Source organism: Lepidothrix coronata, unplaced genomic scaffold (genome assembly GCF_001604755.1).
Source record: "Lepidothrix coronata isolate B3197 unplaced genomic scaffold, Lepidothrix_coronata-1.0 Scaffold80, whole genome shotgun sequence".
In the NCBI taxonomy this organism is placed as follows: Eukaryota; Metazoa; Chordata; class Aves; order Passeriformes; family Pipridae; genus Lepidothrix; species Lepidothrix coronata.
Window position 1 is genome coordinate 785,665 of NW_016690260.1, and position 20,271 is coordinate 805,935.

A 20,271-nucleotide genomic window follows, 5' to 3' on the forward strand; every position below is an offset into this window, starting at 1 on the left:
AACTGCTAAGTACCATTGTAGATAATTACAGGAAACACTAATGGAATTGAGAGAAAGGTCACATATCTCCAGGTTTGCCCTGCAATTTACTCATTTTAAGACAAATATCTATAATACATATAAAATGCACTCAAACTATTAGGCCTGGAGCACAGCTACAAAGCCTTTGTTCCTCTTGGTCTCCTCCAGAATGTCCCCTGACACATGTCCAGCTGCCCAGGGGCTCAGGATTGACACCACAGATGGAGGGACCTTCTCCAAGTGTGGCCAAGTGCTGGGCTTCAGCCACCTCTCAGGGAATGCTTGAAGCCCAGGACAAAGGTGGACACCAATAATATTGGATATACACACCTCTCCTCATGGGTTTCTTACACAGGACAGAGCCCAGCTTCATTGCTCTGCCTTCCTCACCACCCATGAACCCTTGTGGTCACTGGATGGAGAGTGACAGCAGCACACCAGGCAACAAATACTACTTTGCATTGCACTCCAAGGTCTTCAGAGGAACCTGCACCTTCCATCAGCCATGTAAGGGCTGATGGTTCTATTGGGCCACCCGAAAAGGACCTCTGCTGCAGATCAAGTATCTCTACGGACTCTGATCCCTTCGTTTGTGTTTTTGTTTTCTTTGAGAGAAGTAGCAGATTTTTTTATATGTCGATTGAAAGAAATATTTTTAAAAAGGTATTTTATCAGCATTTAAAAGTGAAAATATTCCAGTGAAAGGAAATCAATAAAAAACTTTTTCCATTCCCCTAAACACAGAAAACAAAACTGTCCTAAATACAGTAATTTTCATAACACAGTTCAAGAGTACTCTCTCTTTACCTACTTGCCGAAAACGTGACCAAAGATTACAACAAGAACTCAGGAACATCTGGCTGGATTAATTAAATCCCTATTTTGCATAAGGAGAATTTATTCTTACATACTTCAAATTTCAGATTTCCCAATATCAAATCCCCTCAGTACAGTATGAACTTTGTACCGTATTTCAAAAGCATTCTCTTCTGAACTTCACAGAATAATTCAGCTCAGGTACTATATGTATTTACATATCACTTATCTGATCAGTCTATAGCATACAGACCTAGCATATTTACAAATGCAAAATGTGTCCTCTCTGAAACTACTACAGACACGGAAGTATATTAAAAGAACCTTAAATCCGACCTCTTTGCAAAAAACTCAGAAAGTCCTGTCAAGGCAAAGCAGAAAACCTGGACCATTCTGCACTTCAGGTCTAGTTCATAGGATTGTTTTCACAGAACAAAAGAACAAAACATAAATATTTAATTCTCCTGACATGCAAACACTGTACTGTTTTTCTGTTGGTACACTCCTGTTCACATTTTTATTTGCCATCCAATTAGCAGATTAACATAAGTACAACTTGCCACCTCTGCACTTAGGGAGATGGTAAAGAGGAAACAGGCATTTCTCAGCTTTGGCAAAGGTGAGAATACTCTGGGGTGAGGGAGACACACATGGGCATTACTTTCCTCATGAAGTCAGGTCACAAAGTATAGTTCAGCTATTGTCTGGGACTAAAACCACTATCTGCAACGCTTTAAATTGGCAACATGATTCTTAAAACTGATTTTATTCTTATGGTATTATTTTATAAATAAATAATGTGAATTTGTACTTAATTGTTTCAACCTGAGATTTTAATTTTCTACCTATCAGTATGGGAAATCTCTTGGCAGCTCTGGAGGCTGTGTGAAAATTAAATTTTTTGTTTAATTATAAATTGGTTTTGCTGTAATAGTGGAGGCTTTAATTGAAATATTTTAATTAAGTGCTTGAAGCAACACAATGCCGTTTTTTTGCTGGAGACTGGCTTATCTCGCAGTCTGGAGTTTCACATTTACTCAGCTCCTGTGCTGAACACAGACTGCTATAGAACTAATTGTTACTGCTGCTTCTACCTGGCTAATGGCAGGTACAAGACAAACAGCGAGTGCATTCAACCACACACCCTGGGCCATGTTAATAGTGTGGGCAGTAAAAAGGGGTGCTTAGGACTGTTTAAAAATAATTAGCGTGAGTGAAAGAAAGATAAAGCTGTAGCATCTTGTTCAAAATGTACTGTGATCCCCACAGATACACTTCCTGCCTTCTGGCAACCCTCCCAGGGGGAACAAGTGGCAGACAGAGCTATCAGATTGCTCTCTGACGGGTGGCCAGACTATGGCAAAACATAAGCTCCAGCAGGGAATGCTGATCTCTTCTCCAGACAGGATATCAAAATTGAAAGCACTTGCAAGGTTCATGAGTAGCAGCATCAATACTATCAAGATTTCAGGAGTGTGCGGAGGGGGGAAGAGTTCATTGCTTTTTCATAGATTAATTTCCACATTTGAATATTTCAGAAACAACACAATCTGTGTCTGGGGCCCCTCCTGATGACACGAACAAAAATAGAAATGGAATCTACAAGTACAGAGGAAATTGAGAACAGCAGCAGCAGAATTTCATACTTGTAAAACACCATCTGAAAACTTTGAAGGTTTCTGCAGAGACAGGTCAGGCAGGTGCTATTATCCTGAAAACAGGGGCACGAATAGCTGAACAGTAAACTCTGATCACCTTCACCAAATCTGTCTGTAAACATCTGGATGGCTGCTTTGAGAACTAGGCTGTAATACACTTTCCTGTTACCACGGTGCTGGGTAAAAAAACCCAAGTCACATAAGTTTTCAAGCACTAACAACTATGGAAACTGCTTCTGTAATAAAACAAATGAGTTAGAAACATCTATACTTCACTGGAAGTCACACCAAAAGAGTTACTTACAAGGAAACCATGCAAGAACCAGAAGTGGCAAGGAAGAAGTTAAAAATGAAAGATATTGAAATCTATGCCTGGGTTAACAAGATTTGCAGCAAAAAACTTTCCATGCATTGCAGTAACAGGAAGATATTGCTACTAAAAAAAAAAAAAAAAGCCCCCCTCCTGTTCTACTACACAGTGCCCGCATTGATCAAATAACCTAACATTGAATAACAGATAAACTACAAGACTGAATTTGACAGTGGATTAATTAAATTACAGAAGAACATACTGATTCACACAACATATCTTGTCTCCAGCAGAAATCATTTAGGAAGAAAAGGAAGAAGGACAAGCACTTAGTGCAAAATGTCATTTCAGAAAACAAGTAATGGCTGGGTCAAGTAACTAGGTAGAGTAATACTACAGAATGTAAGGGTGGAGCACTGCAGGGTGTTTCTTGCCCTATTTCTCTCATATTCCTGTTCTGTACTGGCTAGTGCAATTCATTCTGACTGTCTGAAGGAGAAAAACCTGCCAACTAATCTTAGAAGCCAAGGGAAATAGATTAACAGAGGAAATGAGTAGGCCTGGGCTTCAAAATCCACCTTCTCCTATTTCCCCTTCTTCCATCTAAAATGCATAAAAAAGCTGTTATGAAACCACATGTTGTAGTGGTAAAAAACCATTTTGTTATTTTAAAGTCTCTAAGTCAAGAACATGGCCAAAATTGTGCCTGAAAGCTGAAGACACTTGTCAGAGTTGACAGGATAAAAATTTCAAGAAAATTAAGAAATTCCCAGCTGGTGGAGATCATTTTAGCTCCTTCAATCCACATTGCTATGCTGATCCACACCAGCTGAAAATCTGAACCTTCTTTTGTGTTGTGCTATTTTTAAGTAGCTAAACTTCAGACCTGAGTACAATTGTTAATCCCATGACAAGTACAGTGGAAGTAAAAAAGAGCCATCACCAACATACCCCAGTCACTCACTGAATCCTTCATGTGCCTGTCAATTCTTATTAGTGCTATCAAACTACCTACAGCTGTTCCCGAGTCTCTGCTGAGAGCTCCAGTGACACACAGCAACCTCCCCAAAAGTTGAAGCCTTTCTGCTTTTAACATTCCCTCCTGTTCTGACCAACTATGCCACCTGCATTTTCTAGGAGTCACCTTAGCGGCCTGTAACATTATCACTCTGGTAGGGCACCCTGGGTTTTGTGTCACATACTACCCCATCTCTTCTTCCATTACTTACTCTCCCCAGGAAAAATGAAATGTATTATCTCTTCCCATCAAGAAATCTCCTTGGTCTCCACGGTGAGAAAAAATTCCCTGGCAGCACCTAGATCTATTAAATCATACTAACCCGGCCTTTGAGAACAAAACTGGGTCTGTCAGATGGCTGATGTCATCTCTCAGACACTCACCAGGGTGACAATGGCACATTCAGCAGTCAGTTGAGCAGCACTGAACAACGTCCGAACAAAGCGGTAAATCTGTTTCTGCTCCGGGTCATGTTTGTCATAGTCTGGTGGCACTTCGGATTTCTAAGGAAGAAATACTTCCAAATAGGTGACTGAAACAAAACGAAGCAGACAGAAAAAAAGAAAGACAGTTCACATGAAAGGGAAGGAGATGCAGGAGAACTTACCGAAAGGGGATGAAGGTTTTCATCAAAAATATCTAAGAGCATTCTTCCGTCTGTGTCCCTAAAAAGCATTGAAACCAAAGCAGTGTCATTATCTGAACACAACAGCACATAGCCCTCACAGACATATGTATTGTTAAAACTCCAACACACCCCATGCTGTGGGGTGTTAGAAACACTGACGAAATGTGATTTTCAAATATAAGTTGGACATATTCTGCCATAAGGTTTCTGTGTAATATGAAATTCCTATTACAAAGTACACTACAATATTCAGCTTTCAATGCCCACGATACAAAACTTCTGTGGTCTTTACTGGGAGGATTAAGAAGTACTACTACAAACTTGTGATAAAATTATCCCTGCTTACTCTCCTTTTTTTAACTTCACAGTCTCCACCCTTGCAATCTCTTAACTCCTCCTCCTCCTTTATTGTCAACATTGTGGATGCTTACCAATACACAATGCTATTTTTAGAGTAATCCTTTAGTTAATACATACATACTTCACTTTTTACTTTTTTGGAAAACCCTATTGTACTAATAATTTCTGACAGCAAAAAGGAGGATATACAAAACATTCAGACAAAATAATATTCCTCTTCATTGGTTTTCTTAGCTATTTTTCTCTCTCAAATCCCTGTAGCTCAATATCAGCCTGCAAGTTGACGCAACTTCGCAAGTCTAACATCCAGGATGCAATATAAGGTATTTGCTGTGTGTAATTTTGGTAGGAACACTAACAATCACAAAAGCAAGTGGTGTAACAGTACCAGTTAGAACTGGCACTTTCTGGACAGATGCATCCATGTGACCTACTTATTACAATCCCATCTTTATTTTTAGCATCTCTCGTACTCTGGTCATAGAGTTCTTCAGAGAGAAACCACTGAATATGTCTTCTATCTTTACTCAGCAGCATGTGTCTCTCAGAGCATGCAAACCACAAGTTTTACAGTGGCTTCATGTCTGCAAAATGTATTTATTAGCAGCTAACATTTGAACCTCAATATCCGAAGGTGGCTTTTTTTCCTGCTAAAAAGTAAGCTAATGCTGCAAATAAACACTTAAAAAAAAAGAGTACCTAAACTGAAACAAACAAACAAAACCCCACCACAGACTGGGATAATTACTAGAAAATTCCTGATCAGCAAGGATTTTAGGCCACGCTGTTTTACCACTCTTTTACCCCTACATAAAAAAGATAGTATCTTAATGCAGAAGTAGTCTCCTTGGAATCACTGATGTGCTCCAGTAAACTATGGTCCTTAATAATGAGAAGAGAGAAAGAAATAATATCCTAGTTTTAGGATAGCTGCTGCATGCAGCTATGAAGGCACATTTGATTGCCCTCAAAAATCTATTAAAATAAAAGTTGAGATATTTTCAGCTTCACTACAATTCATACTGTCCTCTTTCAAAACTGGACCATCTACTGATTGATCTAAGCATTCTTCATGGTTAAATTTGATGGAGTTTATTTTATTTTGTTTCTTTATTTAGAAAATTCACCAAGACTTATGCATTCCTTTAAAAACAAAATGAGTATAGTTTTTTTACCACTTGTTGAATAGCTAAGCACAACAAAAGCTGCAGAAAACTGATCAGTATAACTATGATAGGGAGGCACTGGGAAAAGAAGGAATGATAACCAGAATGTTACAATCAAATGAAATGTGGGAAAAATATGAAGAAATATTACATTTCACATACAGTTTCTCAAAAAAACCCGAGATTGGTGAGAGTTTAAAATATTAGGAAGTAACTTATTTTAAGCCTCCCGTGCAGAACAAAAGGAACAACTAAATACTGTCAGAAAAGAATTCTTCTCTGGCAGAGCAGATGTTTGACTCGTCTTCTGTCAAAATCAACCTTGAATCTCTGTAAGAGTTACATACTCCCCACCCCCCACAATCTACCACATACGTCAACAACTTCCTTTTCGCCTATAATAGCAGGAAACCGAACATATGTTTTGCTCTTGCTGTTTCAGCAGCAAGTACAACTGAGTGCTGTTATCACGTTGTCCCTCCATTCCTAAATCAGAGACAACCAAAGACAGAGCAGTCATTCCACATCCTTCGTTTCAGAGTTGCTAATTGACACACACGTCCTGCTCCAGCACCACTGCCAAGACCGGCTGTCTCAAGTGTGTGCACGGCACCTCCCCACCCCAGGCACATTCTGGAGGAAGCAGCAGTGACCAGTTTCCTGAATAAATCACCTCTCCACCCCACAAGTGAAAGGACAGATAGCAACTTTCCCAAGAAGGTAACATTCAGGAGGCATTTGTTTTCAAGATGCTGACATGAGGCTCTTTATTTTATAAAGGTTTGGTCTCTCTATCTAGTAGTTGTAGGTCAAATTTGCATCAAGTTCTGCAAGCCCACAAATGGGCATATTTTACCGCAGGCAGAAATCAGCTCCATGGCAATTGGCATGAGACGACACTGCTGTTCTGTGGCTCTGGATTCTTCCTGCTCACCTGTGAGCTCTTACTGAGGTTTCTCACCCTTTGTAGCTCCTAATGTGCCCCATTCTCCCAAGCCTTTCACTCAGCTGGCATGATACTTTAACAAAGCACTTAATAACTTATTTTTACAAAACTCTGGAATCTGATTATCTTTGAGATCTCTGTTATTTAGTTGAGCATAGCAGAAATGGACTAGTTAACCAAACTAATCCAGAGATCACGGAGAAAAGGTGGAAAAGGAACCACAGATGGATAAACAAGTAATCCAAGCATGACCACTCATGCCTCATTTCCTGGGAAATGAGATTAAAAGTTTGAGAGAAGATTTCACTCCAACTTTTGCTTTATATATTGCCATGTTTCAGTCCAAGGCCCACTGATGTCTTGGAAAGCCTTCTAAGAGCTTTCAGCGGGAATCAAGCCCTAAGCCTTTCTGCCCTTGTGCACTTTTAAAGATTTCTCTTGAGATGTCAGCCTTGTTTTAATAAGTGTGATGGGTTCCAGTGACCTGAAACATGGTCCTGAATGACGTACCAGCTGAACTTTAAACTCATGAGTAACTCCTTTTGTTCTAGTTGGACTTCTTATAGTCCACAAGGAAAAACGTCTAAGTGGCTTGTTAGATCAAAATCTAAGCCAAGTTCTCTGAAAAGGCCAATTGAAAAGCCATGCACACAAAAGTCACTTAAAGTATTTATACAATCTCTCCTTAGAATTGTCAGGAAATATTATTTTAGGATACTGTGACATGTCATGAGGACAGGGAATTTAAGATACAAAAGCACAATTCAACATGAAGAAAGCTCATTTATGTGCCAAGTTACTTTTTAGAGGACCATTTTTCTATTCAATTTCAATCAACTGGACTGAGTTGAGATCTAAAACATACTACACCAGAAGAGATAAGCCAGAACCTGCTCTGTTTCTGAGGACTCTTGAATTACATCCATTCACAATGTCTCCCTTACTTTATAATTCATGGTTTTTCTTTCAAAATCCATTAACTAACTGGTCACTGATATCCACAGTTAACTTTACAAAGGTGTAGCTAAAAATATAAAACTGAAAGACACTATTCAGATTTTTCTATATGTAATTGCAACTTATAGAAACAATGCACAAGTGCCCAATGCACATAAAATCAAACACTGAATCATCGAAGTTTTTCAATGCTGAACTGTACTTCCAGATCTTCATGGTACTTAATCCTCCAATTTTAATTTTCCTCTGTAAAATAATATATATAAATAAAATACATGTGTTTCTTATTTCTAGCACGGGAATCAAGGAAACTACTACTCAAAAACATTTTAAAAGAAAAAAAAGTATGGATTTTTAGGGCTTGGGCAGTCCATTTGTTACGATAAAAGACATTTTCGGTACAAGATTCCATTATTCACATACCTGTTTTTGATGTGGTAATATATTGCAAGAGCTACGCTGTAAAGAAAAATACAGAGTTAATATCTCAGGACTGTCAAATGATATTATCAGACATATTAACATGTAAATTTAAAACCTAGCACAACACATGACAAACAGTACGCTCAACGGTCTGTTTTCTTTTGTTCACTGTTAGATACCAGGAAAACTGCTGTAAGCAGACAATTTTATAGTATTTGTTCAGCACACTTCAAGTGCGTGCATCCTTTTTAGTGGTAATTAAGTACCTTACAAAAATACTCATATTCCACATATCAAGTTGCAGGTACCTTCCCTACTCCATTACGTTAATGATAAAACTCCTACTGACTTCCAAGGTTGAAGATAAAGCATCACAGGCTAACATGAAATGTTGAATCACCATTGGCTTATGATTTTATATTTAAATTCATTAAGTTTTGTCTGTCTTTCTATGTACTTATTCACATAGCAGACTCAAATAATAGGTTCCTGCAGTTTTATGGCATCAAGTTACTTATTTTAACTCTGGAAAGCTGACTCCCTGAATAACTTAGTGCATCATGCATTTCTCATGTTCTCAACCACACACCAAAGCATCTCTGTTTATCTTCTGCACAAAGACAAGAAGTGTCCTTACATGCACAGAAAGCTAAGATTTTGGTTACATACACAACTAACTGATCTCATTCACATTTGAGATGGAAGGAAATTAAGGCATGGATTCTCATGGTTATCCTCCAGTTTCCAAGTCACGACTCATGCTTTACTCTCAATATGGCTTTACTGAAAGATAAAGCCAAGCCAGCATCCTCCCTACTTACTCCAGCAGCATTAAACACAGTCAAAGCTAAAGGGGAAAGAGGATGGAGCAGGGAGTTCACCAATTCTATTTGTTGATAATTTGTTTTGTCAGTGATTCATTGTAAGATGCTTATGTCTTAGACTGATGCAAAATTCCCCCCCCCTTTTCTTTTCCATAAAAGGTATTTTAAAAGAGTCAATTTTATGGAGAGCAATTTTATTTAAGAGTAATTTTATTCCAGAATTTTTACATGAAAACTGAGATAATGCATGTTAGGAAAACTATGTTTGAGCTACCTCATTAGTAGAATTTTAAATTATTTTATTTTGGTTGGGGTTTATTTTGAACAGCCACATAGGGGAAAATATTTTTCTCAGTTGACAGTAAATATATCTCACTAAACTTATATGAGCTTTTACCTGGCTGCATTTTAGATCATAAATACCTTCTAAATTTTACTTTTTTGCTATAGATACATATTTAAGGAATTAAGAAATACTGAGTACCATGGACATTAAAGGACACACTTATTACTGAACACAAGAAAACCCCACATTTATGAATGAACTTAATTTGACAGAAAGCTATTCCCAAAGGGAATTAGTCCTAAAATCTAATTTTAAATTATGCCCCTAGGAACACGCAGCTCCAATTCACTTTATGAAAGCAGATGCAAGAATCTATGGGCAAAGCTCTGCTTGGTGACCATATGGTTGCCTTTGTAACAAAATGTCAAATGTTTATAAAATATTTAGTATTTAGAAATCTATCAGAATCTGAAAGTCCTTCAGAGCTGTAACAGATTACTTCATCCAAGTTTCATTTTACTTTTCATATGCTGGTTCAGCTGGCAATCAGTGTGCAAGAAAGATGCTTATGGAGATTTCCCTCACCCTACCCCTTCGATGCTGCAGATCTCCAGCAGAGACATTAATATTTTAAGCACACCAGTGCAAAATATGACCCAGAAGAAATAAATGAGGTGGCCAAATACCTCCCTCACAGATTTACCTACATGCAATAGTCCTTTACCTGCAGAGACTGCCAGGATTTGGGCAAGAAATGAAGTTGTACTACAAAAGCAATAATCCTACAATCTCCCTACCCTTCATCCTGTTAAATGTGCAGCCAGACAGGAGAGCCAGAGGCCTTCTGGGCCAGAGGCCAGTTTTTCACCCCATGTAACCCCTTTTCAAGCCCTCAGACCCCTTGGGGACTCCCTGAAAATGCTTCTTGGCTGCTGCAGCCAGCAGAGGTGAAACCACCTCTTCTTCCCACAAGCAGTCTCAGTTCTGATGCAAAAAGGATTCCAAAACCTATGCAAAAAGCTGCCCTTACAAAAATATGCACACAAAGGATTTTAGACCAGAAGAGTATGAAATTCCAGGATGAAAAAAAAAAAAATCACACAAAAAAAAACAACATCCCAAAAATGAAAAACCATTTTCCAGCATTCATCAGAACTATTTTTAAGTTACTAATTACAGAAACTTGACAAAAAGCAAGACTATCTTTCAGGCAAGAATAGCTGATGAAGAATCAGTCAACTTGACTGCAAAGCTCTTCTCCTTTCCCCTCCTTTTTCCTTACACAGAAAAATTAAGAGCTGCCTTAGTGACCACCAACATTACAAACTCCGTTGTATGTGTTAGTCTGAATATATTTGTCTGTCATGTAACTATCTTTGCAACACAAATATTGACTTAATAAATTTTTGCACTTGAGTACACCAAGGTAACCAGCCCACAGACAAGTCAAGTGAGGCTATCAGTAACTATGAACAAACAGCATAAAATGCCTGAGAATTTGGTCTCTCTTTTTTCCCCTTGCTGTACAAAATGTAAAGAACAATACTCCACAAACATCAATTTAATTTCTCTGAAAATGTAAAAGAGGTACCAGTGAAACCTGAAATGCTCATCTGAGACATTACCCAAGGGTAAGCCCATGCATACATCACATACAAAGCTCCTCACTGCTGCGTAATAAATGTCCAGTGCCCTAGTATTTAATAAGGAAAGGAATCCAGAGGCAATTAGTTTCCATTTAAAACAGAAAACTGAAAGAGAAGCTAAGCAAATGAGTATTTTCTCATGCAAACTCTTCAATTTCATATAATTCCAAAATTCTGAATAAACAAGCACACCAAAGTTTTTAGGACTCCTCCAAAGCATTGAATGCTGAAGCACGAGGATTTCAGCTGCTGAAATATGAGATACTTAACTGCTGCTTTCTGACCTACCCTATGAGTAATATCCATTGCTCATACTATTCACTAACTCGAGCATGACTGATTAAATAAATTTACTACTTCAAAAACTAAAAACTTTGAAGCTTGCTTAGTAATGGTTCAGAAATATATATACATAAATATATAAATACATAAATATTTTGTTCTAGCAAAACCAAATAAATTGTAAAACCCACCATTTGATGGTATACTTGAGGTTTGGTTGACTGACTGTGCTGTCATCCAGGAAAATAGTGGAGCAGGAACTGTACTTCCTTCTCAACTGCCCAGGAGGATGCTATGAAAAACATGCAAAAGAACAATGGCAATTATGTAATACCAAAGCATTTTTGTAGGGAGATGTAAGAATTAAAAAAAGACAAATTTCTGTCTCTCACAATGATGCACACAGTAATGTGATCGCGTTTTGAAGCAGTTCAGAAAGGTCAGAAATAATTACCATTGCAAAAGTCACAACAATTCCTGCCTGAGACTTGACTAATGCTTTCAAGTCCCAAACTCCCCTCCGTCCCTCCTTCCCCAAAACCATGCAAAACTTTTTGTGCAGAATTACTCAAATACATACATACACTTGGAAAGCAAAGATGAACAAGACCTATGTTTCTGTCCTCATTCCAAAAGAGTAAGTGGAAGAGTGAAAAAGAAATCGTGCTAGTAATGAACATTGATTTAGCAACAGATATAAAACTATGCTTGGAGAAAAAAAAAATTTCAAACCCCCAAACAAACAAGTCCTAGGGAAAGTTCAGAAAAAATAATTCATCGATAACAGACTGTTATCAGAAAGGAAAGAAACTGATCGAAGGATGTAAAAGAAAGTGTATAAAATATACAAATAAAAAAAAGAAAAAAAGTATCTCAACAGAAAAGGCTTTCAGTATATTTTTTTCAAATATATTATTTTCAAAACATTTTCTGTACTACCGTAGGAAACACTGGAAAACTCAACCAAAAAAACCCTGGCATTTGACAACACTACATATTTCTGAAGATTTTTTTGCTGAAAGGGCTTCTCCGTCAGCTGTTTAGAGCAGCCTGCACTCCACCAGTCTAACGAGAACAGTTTCATCACATCAGCTAATACTTAGCACAATCATTAACCCTTTTTGATTTTATCCTTGCTTATTCCATCTACACTAGTGAGTAACTTGACCAAGAACCTATGTCAGGAATGTCGAGACCAGTCAAATGACACAGTTAACTTGCAACAGAAGAGGTTTAAAATTCAGTTGGCACATCAGCATAGAAATTTTGTCGTACAATTAATGTTGTTTCCAGTGTTTCAGTGGAGAGACCAATGTCAATACCATCAGTGGAGCTCATAGGCATTTACTAGCCCAGAGCAACTGGGTATCTAGGATACAACACTGTGAGTCCTACCTCAGTACATCTTCCCCTGCCCAATTCCCAAAACAGATATTACTACAAGTGCCAGCACACACCATCTCACTAACTTTCCATTTTCCATAGGCAGCAGACTTCTTAACCACACTCATTACACAGAGAGACAGGCTCCTGGTAAAACCTACATGTATCTAATTCATCTTTCTATATTTCCCAGGTATGAGTAAAAAACCATACAAAGTCTTCTATTAATTGAAAAAAATCATTATCTGAAGCTGTCACAATAGTAGAAACATTACGTTCAAATTATCTGAAAGCTCACCAACAAATCCTATCAAAGTCCCTCATTTGACAAATAAAATTGTAGGTTAAACTGGGTTTTTTGGAAGGCAAAAAGTTTACCAAGAAAATTAAAATCATCCCCTTTCAAAATTTCTCCAGGAACTTGGAAAGATACTTTGCAGTAATTGGAAGCTGACAATCTCTCTACCTTCCAACCTATTATATGTTAAGCAAGGCAACCAAGAGAAAATTTAGAAGCACTGGAAACATTAATGACATAAAATGTATTATCTAGCATGATGCATACAGACAGAATTACTAGGGCACTGGTGCTTTATAGCTTTTATTCTACCACAGTTTAGTTCAAATTTCTGGATTCATCTGTTGAGTACCTTCCACAGGCATGATAAAGGTAAAGCAACTTAAAACCCAGTGAAAATGAGACTGTCTAGTGTTTGGAGAAAAAAAAGGGAGAGGTACAGGCACCCAGCACTATTATTAAAAAAAGATAAAAAAGCATATGGAAAGTTTTTATTCTGCATTTTAAGTGTCAACATGTTTTAAAGCTTTAGATAAAATTTAAGATAAATGGACTGGATTCATTCAAGGGAAGCATAAGTGAAAGACATAAAACTCTGTAGCAACACCACTATCAGATTTAAATTTTCTTATGTAAACAGCACTCTAACATTTGACACACGTCAAATTAGAGCCACACACCTTATTTCTGAAACAAAACTCTTTGTGGATTTTCAGCCCACATCACACTTCATTAGGCTTAGAACTTTTCACACTTTAGGAAAATAAGTGGCCTCTCATGCCTCACTTTCTGTTTATACCAAGTTGGCAGGAAGGAGCACCTCTCCCAGCCTGCAGAATGGTGCCAAATGTAAAGCTGCTCTCTTGGGTATATATACACACATTTGTGCCATACAAATAACTAATGTATCGATAGCTCAACATTCCCAGCTTCTACTCTGATGTCCAACTGCAGTCATTTGGTGCACCAGGTAACAGATTTTCTGCCTTCTCCTAATTACTGGAAAGCATCCTCAGTTCCATATTCTAGCTTGACTAAGCTGGGAGACATCTGAGGTCCCACAGTTCAGTCAAATAGGCTTTCTTCAATCTTCATAAAAATGTTGCTCAGGAACCTTCTCCATCCTTGCGACGGACAAAAGAGGTGTCTAAGCATCACCTCAGTATTCAGCACTATCCTACAGACAAAGTCCCTTCTGTGTCCATTTCAATGGGATAAGTCCACAGACAAAACCGTACAGGAGCTTAATGCCTTTGCATTTCAAATCCATCACATCTGACCACAAAAATCTTCCATTTAGACAATCAAAGAGACTCTAACTGAGAAAAATCAGGAGAGCTGAGAAGGACTGTAGAGCCTTTGAAGAAATTAGCAAACCCTCTAACATTAATGGGATTCTTCTCAGGTTCTATCCCACCATAAGGCTGACATGGGAAAAAGAAACAACTGGTATAGCTCCTTTTGTAAATCTTCATATGCAAACAGAAGCATAGGACACATGTGGAGCCTTGAAAATCTCTGCTATTACAAATATTCACAAATCAAAAGCACCTCATTGATTATGAAGAAGGATTCACTTTATACATACTTTAAGTTGCAGTAGTACTATTTTTGTACCCAAGCTGAGATTCCATAGATGTTATGTCTAACGACTTGAGCAAGACTTCCAACTTCACGCCCATAAACTCCCAAAGAGCAAGCCAAGGAAAACATGGCAGGTAAAAACTTCTCGGAAAATTATACCCTGGTTACCCAGGGTTTGCTTTCAAATTGGAAGGCTGAAGCAAGGGACATTCCACAGAGGTTTGGTCTACTCAGTGAAAAATATTGAGTACAAACTTTGAGTACAAATATTGATAACAGTATCCAGGTTTTTTTATTGAATTTGCAGCTGGCATTAATTTTCAGAGGACACTTTTCTAAACAAAAGGAAAACATAATATTTATAGAGTTACCATGTATACAACAGGGTAGTGTGCATGTCCACTCTGCTCAGCTGGAATTTTATGCGCAGTTTTGAACACTGTATTTCAAGAAAGATGAATTGACTTCAGAGAGTCAGGAGGACAGAGAAGAAAGATTAATCAGAGATTGGAAAAACCTGATTTAGAAGGGAAAGCTAGCAGACTGGAGAGGTTTTCTCCAGGAACAAAGCAACAATAATGGTCTTCAGTCACTCAACTCAAGGGAGTTTCTCCATGACCGTTATGGATGGGATAACATAGAGCAGGTTTATATTAAAGTACAGAAAATTAAGACTGGACATGAAAGTGTGAGAGGAGGCAATGGCAAGAAAAATCCCAAACCATCACCTTTTTCTAATAGCAGAGAAAGCTTGAATGACTTGAGCAGCGATAAAATCTCCCTCACTGAAAGCTGTAAAGAAAAGGTAAAACAAACATATGCCAGGAATAGTTTAGCCACAGGCTTCTGCTCTTAAGACAAGAAACCAGACCAAACAACCTCTTGAGATGAATTCTGGACCAATTTTCTATCATTGGTGATTTCTTTTGGTAGAGAAGATTTGTAGCTTTTTATTCCAGAAGCAGTTGATATTTTTCTAATTTCAACCAAAGACATTCACTAAGAAATGCTGATATTATAGGCCAATAAAAATAATGGGTATTTTTTGGAATTACTTTCATAACAGGAAAGGATGTATAATAGAAAAAGTTACAGAAAAAGCCCTAAGAAATCAAGACAATGTATTCCCATTTAAAGCCAGGTGTTTCTAGATTCCAAAACTTGTAATTTTTCCCCCTCGTACAGCTAGTACTAAGCAAATATCACTGCTTTATTTTTCTTCCAGCTTCATGCTGAAACTTACTGATTTTCCAAATCCCAGTTGTTTTAAGATGTTTGAAGGATAGGGTTTACTTGAAATTTCCATAAAAAACATTTTATCAGGAATTGAATGGCTTAGTTTGCCATCAAAATCACACAAGCTCTGCAGAACTGCTTCTATGTACCTGCTGTGAAAGGAATTACAACAAATTCCTAATTCACAATGAGAATACACAAAATACACTCAGAAATTAAATCTAAATTTGTGGGGAAGGACAAAATGTTACTACTTCTTTTGTTAAAGTAGTCATTTTGGGGAGGTTAGGTAGAAACACCTAACAACGGGGTACATACTGACCAAAACCCACACTCAGAATTGACCAGAAGGGGTACTGTCCTCTTTAGCAGCACTAGGAGGGTTGTGGCTCTCTGCCCTTGTGCTCAGCAGGATTTGTTCATTTGGGCACAACAGTCCCCTAATGAAGCTACACAGCTTTTGTACCAGTGCTGGCCTGCAGCCAGGCAGCTTCCAGTTTCACAGAGGAGCTTCAGCCTTTTTCCAGTGCTCTTTTGCACTTGTCCATCAAAAGATAATTTGGAGCTTCTGCACTAAATAATGACAGCACTGTCTCTTCTTCCAGCAAACCAGGTGTAAGCTACTGCATGATTTTAAAAGGTACTATTAAATAATACTTCCTCCATGGAACAATTGAGGCTTGCTTGCACCCATCTGTGGAGACATGCCCATTAGCTTCCAGGCAGTAGGGCCTGATGGTAGGGCCAAGATGTCAAAAGGCAAAACTAGTATCATCATGGCGAGGCTTCGCGAACGAAGATTTGGGAAGGCTCTATCCACATTTGCTACAGGCACGTTGGTGGCTTATGAGGCCAATACGTGACAGACATATCCGATTGCAAAAGGCACAGCAGAAAGACTCCTTAGGTGGTGTATTCTGCAATACACGGTTCTTTCTGCGCTGCCTTTTTTCCTCGAGAGTGATCCTACGTGTGTTCTCGAAGGAGACAGCTGCGTTATAGATGATGTGTCTCCAGGTCTCCCGATTTGAGGCCAGAGTAGACCAGTTGTGTTGATCAATATGGCCAAGGCTGAGATGTTGTTTCAGGGAGTCCTTGTATCTTTTCTTCGGGGCTCCTCTCATGCGGCAGCCAGTGGCAAGTTCACCATAGAGTAGGATCTTAGGGAGGCGGTGGTCCTTCATCCTTGAGACGTGCCCTGCCCAATGCAGCTGTGTTCTCAGTAACATGGCCTCAATACTTGTGACAGCTGCTTGCTCAAGAACAGATGTATTGGTCACATAATCTGACCAGTGGATGTTTAAGATTGAGCGGAGGCAGCGTTGATGGAAGCGCTCTAGGAGACGCAGGTGGTGGCGGTAGATGACCCATGTTTCGGAACCATATAAGAGAGTGGACAACACTATGGCTTTGTAAACACTGATCTTGGTGCTTTTCTTCAAGTGTTTATTACGCCATACCCTTTTGTGGAGTTTTCCAAAAGCACTATATGCCTTAGCTAACCTATTGTCTATCTCTCCATTGATCTTACCATCTGAGGAGATGAGGCTACTGAGGTAATTAAACTGTTGGACTGATTTGAGCTCTGATTGGCCAATGGTGATGTGGGGATGACGGGGGACTTCCTGAGGTGCAGGTTGATGGAGGACCTCAGTCTTCTTTAAGCTGACTTCCAGTCCAAAGAGCTCAGCAGCATCTGCAAAGCAGGATGTTAAACGCTGCAGGGCAGCTTCTGTGTGGGCAACAAGGGCGGCGTCATCAGCATAGAGCAGCTCCCGGACAAGATGGCAAAACTAGTATATAAAAGTACATATGAAGCCAAATTACAACAGCAAGCAAAAACACCAGGACTGCTTCTGACTTGGAAAAGGGAGGTTCCTATCTTGAAGATCTGTTGCTTCAGGACATGATTTAGTTCTGACAACATTTTTCACAGAAGGAACATGATTTTACAGGTCAACAAAGTGCTTCCAAAATCAAGCAAGCCATGCAACACAATTCTCTGCATGGCTCTGCAAAGGTCTGCACTTATTTTCATCTTGCATAATATCAATACAGCAAAATTGTCTAAATTTGGTGTAGATATATTCACCTGAACAAAAGTAATAGGAAATTGCACCCTTGTATGCTCACCTGTCTCTGGCAACAACTACAATTAAAAAAAAGATCTAGTCCAACCACTCTGAAGTAATACCCCTTGTACCTCATGATTCAACTTTGTCCTCAGTTGATTGGTTTCGCAAATGCTTGATAATGTCCAAAACTGATGGCTTAGACTAGATCTGCACTTGCAAGGTTTTTGCTCTCAAAGCTTGTCCTTACTCATGTCAGCTACAGAAAACTCTGTCAGTGAACAACTGAGTTCCTGGGGAGCTCAGCAACCATTGGTAAACCCTTGTGCAGCACACGCAGGCCCTACTTAACCACTGATAAAACACCCTGCTTTACAAACCTGAAGGATTAAATATTTCTTTGAACACTAAAATCAGCTCAAAGGCTTATATTTACAAAGCATGTAATTGCTAGTGTTGTGCAATTTGACCAGAGGGACTTTACTATGCTTCCAGCAGAGCAAGTATTACACAGCACCTTGTAAAAGAACTCCCCTGCATGTTCTGATTCTACCTTAAAAGTTATCTTTTGTTCCTCCCCTTAAAAAAGTTTGTCACTTCATACAACTTATTGCCTTGAGGCTGACAGGAGAAGTAAAATTTTTCACCCTGGAGGACAGGAAAAGGAGCAAGGGCCTGAAAGACATTAGAAAAACACATTTCAAACAGTATGTTTAGGTAAGCCATTAAAGAAAACCTGTTAATTCTAGCTTACTAGGTGCCTGAAAAAGAATCTTAAACAGCATCTATTAGGAATGGCATCAGCACAAGGAATCTGTGACCAGGTGATTTACAGAGGCCCCCTCTAGACCTGTTTTTCAGTGATCTTGCAATGAAGAGGGGCAAAGATCACAATAAGCAATCTCTAGGAGAACTTCAAGAGCACCTGAGAAGCCTCTAATCTGTCTTCCAGTTTATCCTGTTCTTCTCTCATACTTCGGAATGTTAATTAAAATATCTTAAGGAATTTGACAGCAATTATAAGCCTTTACAATAGCCAGCCTTGGGCAGTCCACTCGAAAACAACATTTCACATTTTATGTTGTGCTTTGCATTTTTCATGGATTAAACTACTTTTCAGGCTACGTTTCCACTTCAGCAAGTATCTTATTTACTCTTTAATCACTAGTTGAAAGTGTTTGATTATCAGTCACATGCCTAGTAGTTTTACAATAGGGAAGCAGAACAGCCTCTTTATCCAATCTGACAGGAAAATTTGGGGGTTACGTAGGAGCAAGTGCCGTACACCATCTCAAGCATGCAAAAAGGCTCACAGAAATAGCTTGTGCCGCACCACATACAGCAATAGACCCCTCTGTTCACTGCTAGTCCCTGTCACCAGTACTGCCTCTGGAAAGAAGCTTCCCCTGATGTGAATCACCACAGGGTCACTTACAAGGACCAGGGCTGTGATGTGAGTGATGCCCAGGAACCTTTCCCCAGGATGCTGAAAAAAAAATGTTGCTCTACACACAGATGTTATTTTTTCTACTAGGAGTGATAAAAACAGTATTAGCCTGCTGGAATTTGAACATCCAGATGCCAGGTAGCAGACAGCAGAAGTCATATCCAGATCCCTAAAAGGGACAATGCAGAAAGGACGCTGTTGCTACAAGGCTGGTGAAGAGTCTCCAGAACTAAAAATATGTGAAAGTGAGATATTACTTCCCTTTATCTTATCTCCCTTTTCCTACCCTTTATCTTCCTTCAAAAATATTCCAACAGGCAAAAAATATCCCTTTATTTTTACTGGATATTACTGTTTATAAACACAATTTTAAGAGTGTATCTTGTCAAGAAGAGAAGAAACTACTTGTGCTAACAGAGCATTTTCACCTTATCTGAAAGGGAAAATTTCTAGAAAAACTTGAAGGAGAAAGCAACCTTTTTGCTCCCTGCCCTGCTCCTTTCCCCCGCAAAAAACCAATCACCCAGTACGAAGAATTAGATACTGCAATCAATAATAAAAGATTCACTCTTTCTCTACCACCTCCTCAAAAAACATAAAACGTCTTCCTGTTCGCTTTCCTTGTACAAGCAGAGATACTGATGCAATCTCTCTTCTCTGAAAAGGGAAATGCCTCTATCTCAGTCTGCATCTTTATCCCCCTCAGCAGCTTAACTAAGCAGATTAAAAGACGTGCACACCGAAGCAGGATGAAAAGAATAACAAAAAACAGTAACTGCCGGTGCAATGGGGAAGGGAAGCAGAGTCTGCTGCAACTGCTTACAAATTAAAACAGTCTGGAAGAAAGCAAACAGTACACTGTAGGTAGGGAACTTTGGCACCCAGAATGGTGCAAAGGATCCAGCACCAT

General features: G+C 38.8%; 1 protein-coding gene across 3 annotated transcripts in view; it reads right to left on the reverse strand.

The window, feature by feature from the left end:
• The window catches only part of CCNY (cyclin Y), a 122,492-nt gene that overhangs the window by 19,150 nt on the left and 83,071 nt on the right, over positions 1 to 20,271 (reverse strand). For all 3 annotated transcript variants that reach the window (XM_017820216.1, XM_017820215.1, XM_017820217.1), the window contains 4 exons: positions 11,533 to 11,633; positions 8,304 to 8,339; positions 4,431 to 4,488; positions 4,207 to 4,326 (listed from right to left, as the gene is read on the reverse strand). In XM_017820216.1, the coding sequence (XP_017675705.1) occupies positions 4,207 to 4,326; positions 4,431 to 4,488; positions 8,304 to 8,339; positions 11,533 to 11,633 (315 nt within the window). The remainder of the gene's footprint in view (positions 1 to 4,206; positions 4,327 to 4,430; positions 4,489 to 8,303; positions 8,340 to 11,532; positions 11,634 to 20,271) is intronic.